Raw genomic sequence first — 15351 nt, 5'->3', positions numbered from 1 at the left:
AAAGCATTTGTTTGCTTATGACGCCAGGATAATTATCATAACAATTGTAAACTTGTTGATTATCCAAATTTATTACAATTATTATTATTAACTTATTTTTATTGTTAGCTTATCATTTAATTGTCTATTTTTTTAATGTAATTTATTTGTGGGCCCTTTTTTGTTTCGGGCGTCATTAGCTATCGTTTTAAAGAAACTTTGTCAGTTTTTCACCACCCGATGTTATAAGTATGCATTGTGAATTTTGATTTCATTCCAAGTTCCAATCATATCATAAAACACATTGATGTGAATTGTTTAGTTTATTTTTCCACTTTTTTCAATTTATATTTTTATCTTCGAAGAAAAATTTATTTGTGGTTAATGTCATTTTCCGATTCATCTGACAGAGCCTGTTATGTTTAACGTCCTGAACGTCTACGTCAAATAAATCTTGAGTGTATGCAATTCACGTTATTACATGAGAAAATTTTGTTTTTTTGCAGAACCAGGTTGTCTTATCAATGTAAAAAAATTCATCTCTTCGTATGAAGATGAATCATAGATTTTTTTATTGTCAGAAAACAAACACACACAAACATACACTTATGCGGATTATATTGTTATATCGTAATGTGAGACATTGAACAATATGAATGTTACTATTAATTCGTAGTATTTCTTTTTTATACTATGTTGTGCTATATTCACCCACCTAATGTCATGTCATGTCATGTTATGTTACGTTAATGTTATGTTATGTTACGTTGTTATGTTATGAATGTATAAATGTTTATATTGTTGCCTGCATTCTCTGGACCACCAAGCATGATATTGAATAAACTCATTCATGTTGATGTACTTGAGATTTTGAAGATTGTGTATCATTTAAATTGTCGACCACATTTAATGCTGTTAATTTTAATAAAATTATTTTCTTCCATTCATTTTGTTTTTTTTCCAAAAATGGTGCCTAAAATCAAGAAGTCACTTGAAAAGTGATCCAATGGTAATGTGCCTGTAGCATGTAATTGTAATCTTAAGTCAATTAGATAATGTTGAACAATCTATAAGTAACTAGTTGAAATTTTTATTTACAGCGAATCATAACAAACATTGTAGCATTAGTTGAGAAAATGATTAATTAAAACAGTCAAAGCATCTCAGTGGCTAGCATATACTCAGCGTATACTGATGCGGTTGACAGCAAGTAACGGAAACCTACAGTCCACAACCTTTGTCAAGAAAAGCATCGACAACTACTAAAAAAAATTAAAAGTCCATGGTCGCCAATGTCCTGAAAAGGATAAGACAAAAAAACAACAATGTAACATAAATAAGCAACACAGCTAGTCACTAATTCACTGTTGGGGACAGTTGTCGAAATAAAATCATGCTAATGTTTCGCTATCTGACTTATGGATAAAACTTCATTTAATCTGGTTTCTGGTCTGCAGAAAAACAACAATTCCACGCTTGTGCTATGTAAATGAACTCGTAAATTATTTGTTTACGTGAAATTCGATCGATTTTTATTCGTAAACTTGAGCGATATTAGCTACCTACACGAGTAAAAAAGTATCACAAACAGGCACGTCTTTGAAGTAATAATTGATATATTCATGAATTTGAGCAAAGATGAGCGACTTTTTTATTATTTACTTTTAAAGTTCATCGCCACGACACTTCTTAACGAATTTTTATATTTCTAAGGCGCTGTTCCGATGGTTCCAATGTGAAATGTGGACCAACTTACATCACTTCAAAATGGCACAAATGAGAATTGATAAACAAAAAATAATGTTAAAAAATACTTTTTCAAACTATTCGTTATAGAATTATCCTAAATTGTTGCTTAAATATTGAAAAATTTACGTTTGAAAATCCGATGCAACGGTTTACCATTGCGTAATTTGTTATCTTTGGGAATTTCCAAAGAAATATTTTTAAAAAGTCGGTCAATATATCCAGACACTAACTAGCCCGCTTGCAATGCAGCGCAACCTTGTAAACATTGATACGAAATTTTTATTTCTATGATTTTCGTAATATTTTTATTTCAATTCTGCTAAAATATTTAACAGCTGCTAAAAACAAAAATTATTTTAATGCTCCTATTATAATTGTCATTAAAAAAATGATGATTGAAACATTTATAAAAACGAACGACCGAATTCCGCTGAGCAACGAATAATAATAACTAACCCAATTTCCAAACGTATTTATTTACTTTTATTTTTACGTATGCGGCCGATCTTTTATTCTCGTTTATATTAAATCCTAAATTAAAAAATATTAAATAATATTTAATTTATAATTGATGGCTTTTGATTGTCGTCTAGACGTCTAGACAGGTAGTATAACTACAATTATGTCTCTATACTATAATATACGTATATACGCGTTTTATATGTGTGTGTATTCTATATTTGTATAAGAATGAATGTATGGATGTATGTATATATGTTTGTATATATGTTTGTATATACCTTTATATAAGTGTTTGTATGTATGAATGACCTATTATATTATATTACAATATGTTATAATATAGAAATGTGTATGAAATGTTTCACTGATCTATATAAACACGACCCTCAAGCCATTATCATCAACGTGGTTCTACGCGAGTTTTCTTATTTGTTTGTTCATCATCGTCTGTCTAACTCGCTAATCTAATTGATCGGAAGATAGATTGATTTATTTATATATTGAGATGAATTTAAAATTCTTTTTAAAATAAAATTTATTTATTTATATAACCTAGATTATTGTTACAATTTTGATTAGATTAAACATTAAATTAAGCTTAGTTAGGTTAGCGTTTTAGAGTCTAAGCCGTAAGGACATATAAAATGAACTTTTAAAAAAACTTTTTTCAAATGAATGCGCGTGTATGTCTGGCTTGCTCTCCGAATCAACAAATATTTAATTTCAAACGACTTATTTGTTTTTTTTTAGTTTATTTTTGTAAAAATATCCATTCTGCCTAACCTAAATTATAAAAAAAATGGATACTTAGTAGCGGTTTTGAATTTTTTTTGAATTTCAGACATAGCCAGCCATTATTGTCTGGGCCAAGGTTTTACGCTGAAAGTAAGTGTGATCGTTTGGCTTACTTTTATTTACTTTTTTCAATTGAAAACTCATCAAAAAATGAATCAATTTATTTATTAATTATATTCAGTTAATATTTTGTTAGTTTTAATATTGTTTAAAAAAATTGTTCTTTTCTTGCTTTAATAATTAATTTAGGATATTTTACTTTTCATCTTCATGTCATGGTGATTTTTTGGGTTAAGCATGCTGCTTTCATTGCTTTTTTAACATCATTTTAATTTTATATAAATTTTATATTATATTAAAACAATTTGTATTTTGATAATTTTTAATTATAGATGTAATAATTGTGTTATATTAACCTTGAATGGGACTCTTATGGATCAAATAATTTGTGTTACTTAGTTTTTAATCTTTCAATTTATTTAATTAACTAAAAAAATAAATTAATAAATAGTACAATAATAATACTTTTATTATTATTTTTATTACTATTATTATAATAGTTATGTAAATTATATATATATGAATGTTGTCTGATAAATTAAATTTCAGTTTTTATTCATTAAAAATTAAATGATTAATTAACTTATAAATAATTATTTCTATTATTTTCTTTACCTACTTCCTATTAATTTGGTTTTTGTTTCCATTTAAAAAAGTAAAGTAACATTTTATTAGAGCTGCACTGAATGCGATTTTTGAAAATTTGCCCGAAGCAGAATTAGACTGAATTTAAAATTCTCATTTGTGAATCATTTACTTACTAATAAAATAAAAATAATAAACAAGAATCCTTTCGATATCTGGTTATATATTATTTACCTTGTCTGTGCTAACTATATAATACAGAAAATCTTTTTTTGCATTGATGTTACAGAAATTGTTAAAATTTTTTATAACTGGTGTTAAATTCTTGCCGAAATTTAGGTGAAAATTAGAAATAAAATTAAATTCGATCCAAATTTGGCTTCAGCCAAATTTTTTAGAAGCCAAATTTTTGCGAAATATGAAAAAAAGCTTAATTTTGGTACAGTCCTAGCTTTTATTGCTAATCACTCAAATTGCTAAATCTTTTTCTTTTTTGAGAAGTTTAATCAAAATTAAATTTTAAATAAATCACTGTATAATATATAACAAACTTACAAACAGTTAGCTGATTCATGATTATCAAAATAATTATTAACAGTCATTAATTAATTTTGTAAGTATTAATTAAATAATAAATATAAAGTTTATATATATATATATAAACTTACTATTACCTTTTGACTTGTCTGATACAGTAAATTAAAATTTATATTTCAAATTGAGTTAATTAATTTAATTATATATTCTGTTTATCTTCATTATCCAATGCATTGGTGGGCGAACTTTTTGCTGTGAGGGCCTCATTGAGGACTATTTTACCATTGTATTTAAATAGCAAATTTTTTCGACTCGGGCGGGGAAAAAATTTTTTTAAGACTTGTGGCTCCTTTTTTTTCTGGCCATTATGTTTGACTGGCGACCTTTTTTTGGCATACAAGGCCTTGCGGGCCGCGTAGTTTGCCCACCCCTGATCTAATGTGTTTATTTTTATTTATTATTACTTGTTTTTATATTTATTATTTATTTACTTTTATGTTTGACCTTCAAAATTAAATTTTAGTTAAAAACATGTAAAAATTACTTTAAGAATCATATCTATTAATAATAATCAGTTGGTTTTTTTCTTGTGTATTGTTATCTGTCTGGCTTGTTTGCTTATTAAATTATGATTGACATCTTTTGGCGTCATTGGTAAATATGGCTATACTATAATTATTATATTATAGATTTAGAAAGTTGAAAGTTAATATATTTGATCAAAAATATTTATTAGTTGAATATTTGATGGTTGCTATTTATTGATTCGTTATTGTTGTTGTTGCCATTGATATTATTATTATTGTAGTTAACGTTATTTGTTGTTTTTGCAACTTCTGCTTTTTTTATCATTACTTAATTTGATCAATCAACCATTCAATCAGTCATTCATTTATTCATCCTTTGAGAGGTTAATTAATCAATCCTCTTCATCTATCAATCACATACTATTTTTTAAATATTTTTCTGTAATTATTTTTTATGTGAATTATTTTTTTCGCCTTATGTTATAAAGTTGTTTTTTTTTATTATATCTTTAGTATTTTCCAGTATGATAACAATAGTTGCACAATGTATGCAAATGCAAATTAATAAAAAAACTGTTTGCATTTAAAACCATACACTGCGACATCAGAGCTCAGCAACTTAACCATTTAACATAATTTTAATAACAGTTTCAATGATATCTACTAACTTCAATGATAATTTTTTAAGTAAAAAATAATTTGGAAAAATTGTGTAAAATCTTATTGAGCTGTCTTTTCTTGCTGTCTTTTAAGTTGTTTATGTTAAATACATGTATTTGTTCAGACTATGTCTGTTTTATATGTTTGTATGTTATATGTGTGTCTAGACGGTGTCTGTTATACATGTCTAGACGTTGTCTATTCACATTCTTATGTTGTGTATAATTTTATTGTGGTGGGCAAAGGCTTATTAATGTTGATATTAATTAATTAATCAATCAATTAACTAACAAATAAATCATTAATTGAGGATGTTAATTTTTATATCATTGTTGTGCACTGCTGGCTATTGAATACTATATAAAATGTTATGTCAACATGTGTATGCCTGTGGGTCCGCGTTTGTATCTTTGCCTATGTGTGCGTGTCTGTGTGTGCGTGCGAGTGTGTGCTTCATGCCAATGTTTTATTGTAGTGTAGTGTTGAACACTCCTCTTCTTGTCTGTTGTGGTTAGTTATATTTTTTTTTGTAATGATGAATGCATCAACGAAAATGTTAACGCTTGAGATAGACTTGTTAATTCTCCAATTGACTTGTTGGTTCAATTGTATTATTATGTATTAAGTTTTATACATTCTTATGTTATATATGCGTGTCTAGACGTGTTGTCTGTTATACACATTTTTCATGTTATATATCTGTCTACTTTCCATATCAGTTATATGTCTGTCTCTTGTATACAGTTTTATGTCTTATATGTCTAGACTTTGTCTATTTACATTTTACATTATATATATATATATATATATATATATATATATATATAATGTCTGTAATGATTTTAGTTTTTATTTGATGATATTTTGTATGTAATTTTGTATAATCTTTTTGAAGCATGTAGATTAATTATATTAATGCAATAATTTTAATTTATCATGAAGAAGCTTGTCTGTATCTGTAGATAAGCGTGTGTGTGTGTGTGTGTGTGTGTGTGTGTGTGTGTGTGTGTGTGTGTGTGTGAACCAGCGTGTGTGTCTGTGTGCTTGTGTGTGTTTCTGTGGTTTGAAATGGTTTAGAAATTTAAACTTATTTATTTTCATAGATTTGGCTCTTGTCATTAAAAAGATATTTAACATAAGGCTGCAAAAAAAGTTAAAAAGTTCTGTTCTGATACTTATTTGAATATAATATTAATGCAGAATTATGTTGATTGTTTTGTTATTTAATGTAAAGATTGATTGCTCGATGGCTCAAACCCTAGATTTAATGATTTTTTTACTGAATTTTTTAATTTTTTTAGTTAAATATATCAATCAAGTGATTGATTGGTTAGTTGGTTGATTAACTGGTTGGTTTGTTGGTTGGTTGATTGGTTTATTAATTGGTTTGTTGGTTGATTGATTGATTGATTGATTGATTGATTGATTGATTGATTGATTGATTGATTGATTGATTGATTGATTGATTGATTGATTGATTGATTGATTCCTTATTCCTCACCTCATCTGGCAACATGATCAATATTGAATTATACCTTCAAGCTGCCACTGATATTTACACATGTGTCTAGCAACAGATATTCTTTCTCTTTCTCTCTCTCTCTCTCTCTTTCTCTCTTTCTCTCTCTGGTTCTTTTTCCTGTTTTGCCTGTTTTTCTCTCTATTTATTTAAATGTAGGCTTAATTTGGCTTAATTTAAAGACAAGAAAAATTAATTGAAGGATCTATTCACTGTTTACAGAACGTCTGCTGATTTCATTTCAATTCCTATTTGTTGAATGAGAGAGAGAGAGAGAGAGAGAGAGAGAGAGAGAGAGGAAAGAGAGAGAGACAAAGACAATATAATATTAAAGGGTTACATGTGCAAACAGATTACAATTATTTTTATGTTGCAAGTTTGTGTATAGATTATGTTAATATCAATATATATATATATGACTTACTTATTTCTTATTTGTCCAGTCTTCAGTGTAAATATTTGTGTCTCAATGTATTCTACTTCTAAAATTATACGAAATTAATTTATTTATTTACTCGTTTTTTTTTCATTTCAAGCTAGACTGGTTGCATATAGATGCATTTTTTTTATGAGTTTTAGAACTTCTGAAATGTTCAAGAATTTATCATTGTTGTGTCATCTACTTTCAATACTAAATAATACTTTCAATACTAAATAATACTTTCAATACTAAATAATACTTTCAATACTAAATAATACTTTCAATACTAAATAATACTTTCGATACTAAATAATACTTTCGATACTAAATAATACTTTCGATACTAAATAATACTTTCAATACTAAATAATACTTTCAATACTAAATAATACTTTCGATACTAAATAATACTTTCGATACTAAATAATACTTTCGATACTAAATAATACTTTCGATACTAAATAATACTTTCAATACTAAATAATACTTTCGATACTAAATAATACTTTCGATACTAAATAATACTTTCGATACTAAATAATACTTTCAATATTAAATAATACTTTCAATAAATACTATCAACTTTTTACACTCCATCATCATTATAATCATTAACTTCAGTGAACCATCATCATTGATGACCTCATTCTTGTCATCATCATCATCATCTCTTCATGATTCATACAAAATACATACAAAAGAATATATTCAGAGACGTATAGATAGACAGACACCCATGCAATCAGACAAACAAACAAGAGATCCCTAGTCAACCACACCCAAGTTTAAGGTTGTCTGACATTAGTCTGCCTGAATTTTCGAACTGTCTGTCCATATTTCTTTATTAACATATATATCTGTGTGTGCACTTGAATCCAGGGCATCTATCAATAATAGATGATATTGCCAATTTATTTTTCTTTTCCTGCATGCGTAGCACTGCATGTCTGCCTGTATCTATGCATCTTTTCGTCTACTTATATTTAAGAAAAATTTTTTGTTTGTCACTGCGCTTTTGAATCTGGACCAATCTCTTTATGTTTAGGTTTGTTATATCTGTTTGTCTATTATATTTGTTTCTTGGTCGCTGACGTAAAACTCTGGATTATATCGATTATATTGTACCTGATATCTATAGCTTTTTGGTCCGATGTATTGGCTTGTACTTTACTTAGTTTTTTCTAGCATGTGGACTATGATGATGTTAACAGTGATAGCGTTGATGATATCTTACTGATCTTACACTGTACCAATGATGTTGGTGTTGAAAATTATTAATTATGGATAGCGAAGTTTCTGTTGTAAGGAGATGTTAGTAATTTTTATCCACATGTCTTTCAACTCAACCCTAAACGAAAGATTTGGATTGAAGTTCACTTTTCATCATTTTTTCCATTTTGAGTGAATATTTAATCTATTTTGTGTGTGTGTATGTGTGTGTATTCATTTGTTATCTCTCAAGCCTAGCCAGGGTACTTGAATGTTGATTAGAGCTGTAAAATAATTAAAAAGTTGAATTTTGGTATAAAATAAACTTTGTATTGTTTGAGAGTAAAAAAAAGATTCAACATTTTAATGAGGCTCTCCTTATGTGTTTGGTCCTCTTTATATATATTATATATATATATTTATATAGTAATAATAATAATTTTTTGTGTCTAGACTTTGTTTTCACTATAATTTTTTATCATAAGCGGTGTTGTGTTATAATGATAATGATGACATTCAGTATTTAAGATGATTGCTGAGGTTTTATCTCTTGTTATCTGATGATATGTTATTTATAATTTCATAACTTTAGTCGTGTTATCATCATAAGAATAATTATGTTATAGTTATAAAATAATTTAATCATTTTATAATATTAGTTATATTATTAAGCAATGTTTGTGGTGTCATTTTTGCTTCTGAATTTTAATTTCAATGACTTGCATTTGATTGATTTTTTAAAATAATTATTTTACCAGTGTTCTATTTTATCAATATTTCATCTGTGAATTTGTATATTATACAAACTATATGTGTAACTTAATCTTTGTGTGTTGTGTGTGTGTGTGTAAGTGTATGCTTGTTCGTGTACCTGCGTGCGTGCATATGATTTGATATAATTCGTTATTCATAATGTATCTTTACAAACACATAGCTGCTTGTTCTCTACTGTACTATCCACACGACGTACACACACATTAAAAATGCACACGCTAGAACCCAATCATATGTGTACGACTGTCTTTGAGTTTTGGACAGGCGGTATTCGAACCACATCATAGCAGCTCAAGACATGGCACATATACCGACTGAGCTAACTCAAGTGACCAATATAATCACTCTTATCTTCTGCATGTTGTATGATAACTGGTGATAACTACTGAATTTTTCCCCGCAGAAATCTCGATGAAGAGGTAGTAGGATCAAACAAACTCTACACACCCTGACAGAAGTTACATCAAATCACACCTCCCCCCCTCCACTTTGACGTCATCAGCGTCTGCATCGACGTCATCAACATCAACGACAAAAGTAGCAGAAGCGGCAACAACGATATTCAAGAGCGACAGCTATCTCGCCACGCAGCAGTGGTCACCAAGTAGCAACACCACATCGTATTATGAGTACAGGCAAGTTAATGAAGTTCGTCAAGCGTCTGCTTAATAACAACAATAACCGTAACAACAGTAATAATCATAACAACAACAACAACAATAATAATAATAATAATAGTCATAACTATGCTGTTGATGATGTTACCAAAGATTGTGAACAGTTCCCGAACCTAGAAAGAGATTTTGGTCTCATTTCGTCTGAGGAATGTTCCATAGGAAGTTGCAGCAACGCAAGCAGCAGTAGTCAGCATTGCTGTTGCTGTTGTTGGAAGATTGTAAACAATCACACAAGCAACAAAAGTAATAACAACAAGTTGAGTCCTAATCAGAGTCACGATGGTATCAGGAAGCCGAAGAAGAAGTTGACGATGAAGAAACATACGAACGATCATTATCATTATGACGATGACGTTGTCGTTGACGATGGTAATGATGATGGCAAAAACTGTGATGATAACGACTATGAGAATGATGATGCCGGTGAATGGTCCGATAAGCAAAGTGAATCATCATCACTCCCGGATATCATCCCAAAGACAGCAGTTAACAGTGTCGCTGCTGATTCTGAGAGAGGCTGCAATTTGAAGAAGAGAAACTTGAATAAGAAAAATGAAGGTGCCAGCAAGCGACACATCAGCAACAACACTGGACAGGCAAACAGTGCTAACAACAACAAAACAACCGTAAAAAGGAATGCCCAAGGGGCCCTTGTTGCTGTCATTTAACAACTGCAACGCCATCAATAACGTCGGCTGACACAACAATTCAACAACAAAAACAACTACATCACGACCAAAACAACAGCAAGCCATCAACAAAAACATCTAGAAAGCTGGAGCCAGTGTGTTGTTGCGTTGATTGCTACGTGCCATCTTTTGGTGTGGCCGGTTTCAGTGGCCACTCATTCAACAATAATTTTGTAGCGTCCAGTCGTGATAGTGTTTCGAAAAAGCAACAAATCACCCACATCATCATCAACAACTTACACTTTGATACCAAACAGTCACGCCAACAACAACAACATCAGTATATTCGGAGATAATGTTATTCATAGGGAAGGAGGTATGGATAATTGTAACTATGACAAATGCTGCAAGCATCCAGACAATTTCCAACTTGGAATTAAAAACAACAACAACAACAATGATGATGCGAATTTCATCAACAAAAACATCAACAACAGTAACGTTAGTGTGTTTTTACCATGCTGTTGTAGTTGAAATCATTCATAAAGAGTTTTGTGACATTACTTTCATTTTCAAGTTTACCTTGCCAATATGCTATTTTATTTCATTATTTGTTAAGGATTATCTTATAACCATATAACCATCCAAACAATGTTACTTTTGTGTGTTATCATTTGTCAATTATTTTATTGTCAAAATTTAAAATGTGAAAGTGGCATGTGATGTCTTTTATTATCAACTGGCAAGAATGCAGGTAAACATCATAGTAGGTTTTGAAACTAAACATACAAATAGAAGCATATTAATATATATATATATATGTGTGTGTGTGTGTGTGTGTGTGTGTGTGTGTGTGTGTGTGTGTGTGTGTGTGTGTAAGTGGGAGCGCGGAGGGAGTGAGAGAGAAATCTTAGACACTTAGACATAAAAACAGGCATTAAACAAAAACCACATAAATAAATATCAAGTGAGTGTGGTAGTAGTAGATGTGTACTCTTGTTTACGTATTATTGTGTGTGTGTGTGTGTGCGTGAGAGAGAGAGAGAGAGAGAGAGAGTTTGTGCTGTGTGCTTGAGTTTGGGTCTGTGTATGCACATGATCAAGAGAAAACCACTTGTTCGATATGTAAAAGACAACAACACACATGAGCATGCAGACATTAATAAATTATTACAGCACATAAAAATGAAGTTTGCAATAGTACAATGAATGCATCACAACTGTATTTCATTGTCTTGCATGACAGACTGACTGACAAGCAAGTTTGGTTCAGGTCATAAATTTCTCCACATATGACAAATAAATAAATACCTTTTAAACTTCATGTAAATATGTTGTTCTCTTGTTCTCTTTCTCTCTTTTGGTTTTTTTCTCTTTCGCACTCTCTTTCCCCCCCCCCCCCCCTCTCTCTCTTTCTCTCTTTCTCTCTTTCTCATGGGCATAGTTTCTTCATACCTAATGTTCATTCACTTAATTGAATTCATTTGTGTATTTATATGAAAATTGTCTTTACCTTCAGAATTAATGCAGAATGTACATCAATTTGTATATATGTAAGCACAACCTTGTAACCTCAAATAATGAACATGAATCGTGATTAGCAACACAGTGATTTGCAACGTGAGTATTTGAGCCAGGGCTTTCTATCACAAAATATCATTTTACAGAGCCTCTATAACAGATCTTATATAATAATAATTAACAAGATTTTTAATGCTAAAAGGACATTTCATTTTAACCAACCAGAAGATAATAACAAAGTTAATCTGAATTTTTTATAATTAAATAATATTTATCAAATTCTCAGCAGTGATGTCAGATTTAATGTATATGTTTAATGCTGGGTTCAAGTGCCTGTCGTGTCTGTTTTCACATGTTTTTATGCCTCTGAAAATTAATTTACAAAGAATTAATAATAATATTAATAATAATAAAATATACTAATTATATATAATATAATAATATATATAATAATATATACTAATTATAATGAGTAATAACAAAATATTTGCATCAGTTGGCTCGTTAATTTGATACATGCATATTAGCAGAGATTCAAGTTTGCATCATAATTTTAATTTTTAAGAATTTCTGGAAGAATGTTAAAAGTGTAAGGAGTGATTAGAATAGGAAACCACCTCTGGTTTAGTTGGCAGTTATACTCTGAAGCTGACATGGCTCTTTTTCATGAAGTTTATGACAGTGTGTGCGTGTGTGTGTGTGTGCGTGTGTGTGTATGTGTGTGCGTGTTATAATTTCCTCCCATTCACCCATTGTTTTCAATGCTGGAAAACTTAAACTCATTAGTAATGATGATGATTGATATCAACATGTTTTTGATGTGATAGTATTTTACTGGTTTATGTTAATTTCTTTAGTCTGTTTGTTCATTCGTTCGTTTGTATTTTGTTAGTTAATTTGTTTGTTTGTTTGTGCTGTACAAATCTTGTAATCAACTTTTTGAAAACTTCCCATTGTCTGACTAAGCCGAATTTTTGTATGCTTATTCATTCCTTTATGACGATACATGAAATAATTAATAGATTAAATGAAATTAGTTAATTAATTAATTAAATTCATTTATTAATTGATAAATCAGTTAATAAGTGCTCTGCTGAATTAATTTCAAATAATAATAATAAAAATAATATTCCCAATTTAAAAAATGTTTTCATATATATGAGCATGGTTTTCCAGTATATCATTTCTTTTATCTCCAACTTGTCTATCATCATCTTGGTATTTTATTTTTGCTGGCATCCAAGGCTGATTCAAAAAAGTATGTCTTGCTCTAAAAAAAAAAATATGCCTTGCTGCTGTGAGAAGATGTTTATTCAATTTGTAATATTCATAATTTTTTCTAAATTTTTCAGTTACAGATGAAATATTTTAAAATTACACTGGACTGATAGCTAGCCACTTCTAGTTTTTTTTAAAACTTACATCTGTAAACATTGTTGATGATTTTGAAAATATTATTATTATGCGGGTGTTATGATTATGAGGATGATAATGATCTTGATGGTGATAGCATAAACAAACATTCCTACATTTTCAAATATTCCTACATTTTTAAATATATCCTCCAATTTTCTTAATAAAAGAGCAATTTTGTTTGACTGCTGTGCATATGCAAATGTACCTATCATGCAGATACACTCACATACATTCGGCACACTTCACAAGTGTTTCAACCACTCAGACTAAACCTAAACAACCATGAATACGTTTAAACGGGAGACATGTTTATGTAGTATTCATTGTTTAATTTTTTAAATTACATTAGTTCTGGCTTTGTGGATGCGTTTTAACTATGTAAAATTGTTAAAACTTTGCAGAATTTGTGGTTTGCATTCGTACCCTTGCACAGCAGCAATTAAAAAGTAAATATTCTTTATTTTGTTACACTGTAAATAAGTCATTAAATTGTCTCAGTGTTAAGTTTATTTTTTCTTCAAATGCTGGTGGTTGTAGATTGGAAAAATGTCACTTGCACACATTGTCTCTAATTTGTTTAAGTTCGTTTCAATTCATTTCATTTGTGTTCTTGTAATTATGTATGTGTGCTTTCATGTATGTATTTTTCTTATTTGTATGTATTTTTCTTATTTGTATGTAGGTAAAACACTTTTATGTAAAAAGTATGTAAGAAACATCATCATCTCTAGCGCCAACGTAAGCAGCTGTGTAGGACATAAAAAAAATTTAAACTTTAAGCTTTGAGAGATTTTTGTTGAGTCTAGGTGTCTCTTCTAAAGATATCACATAAAACAGCAGATAACAACATTTCATTCATTTATTCGTTTGCTCCTCTTCTCATCTATCCATCCATCCATCCAATCACTTATTCATTTAATGATTTTATGGCTTACTCACTCGGTTACCCATTCTTCTGTTCTATCGTCTATTCATTCATTCATTCATTCATTCATTCTTTTGCTTATTTATTCATGATTCCATTTATGTTCTCCTTAAATTGCTCATTCTGCCATTCGTTAAATGATTCATTTTACTACATTTCTACTCCTATTTCAAATGTTCAATCATCCAACCATCTGAAGCACTTGATCACTAAAATATATTTAATTAATATCACTAGTTAATTAATTAATTCGTCAGTATTGAAATTAATTCATTCGTTCGTTCATTTGTTCGATCGTTCACTCATTCATTTAGTTATTTATTCATTCTTAAAATACAAATATTCACTCAGTCATTCAACAGAAATGTATGCATGCATGCATCTAATTTTCAAATGTAACATTCATTGATGCATTCATACTCAATAGATACATGCACTCTTCCATCTTTCTCTCTCTCTCTCTCTCTCTTCTATCTTTCTCTCTCTCCCTCTCTCTCTCTCTCTCTTTCTCGTTCTCCTTTGTTATCTCTTTTCTATATTGTCTTTCTATCTGTTCAATTAAATTCATTTCATGGGAATGTTTGAACGCTAATTTCAGCATCTGTAATAACATGAACTATCTTATATAATCATTACCGCTGTTCATTTTATTTAAAGTCCTTTTAACATTTTAAATAATTTTTTGTGATATCGGTTCAGCTCATTGACATATAAATAAAAACAAAATGGTGTTTTAGGTTTATATATAGAGAGGAAAGAGTGAGAAAGAACGAGAGATAGAGAGAAAGAGAGCGATAGAGAGTTGTTTGATTTTTCAAATGATTTTCTAAATTTAATAAGAAGTAAATGTATGGAGAGTAGTGCATCCATTCAGTGTTAATTGTTGGATATTTCCTTTTGAAAATT

The 15351-nt window shown here is 29.4% G+C and overlaps 1 protein-coding gene across 1 annotated transcript; it reads left to right on the top strand.

Moving 5' to 3' along the window:
* Positions 1-9575: 9575 nt before the first annotated feature.
* HELRODRAFT_177805 (hypothetical protein) lies at positions 9576-10622 on the top strand (the record flags this gene model as incomplete). The annotated part of the gene is made up of 3 exons (XM_009025954.1): positions 9576-9652; positions 9780-9881; positions 10016-10622. The coding sequence occupies 3 exons, from the start codon at positions 9576-9578 to the stop codon at positions 10620-10622; spliced, it is 786 nt and encodes a 261-aa protein (XP_009024202.1).
* Between the last annotated feature and the right edge of the window lie 4729 nt (positions 10623-15351).

Source organism: Helobdella robusta (genome assembly GCF_000326865.2).
Source record: "Helobdella robusta unplaced genomic scaffold HELROscaffold_44, whole genome shotgun sequence".
In the NCBI taxonomy this organism is placed as follows: Eukaryota; Metazoa; Annelida; class Clitellata; order Rhynchobdellida; family Glossiphoniidae; genus Helobdella; species Helobdella robusta.
Note: the sequence above shows the minus strand (reverse complement) of the source record. Positions and strands in the feature narration are given on the sequence as shown.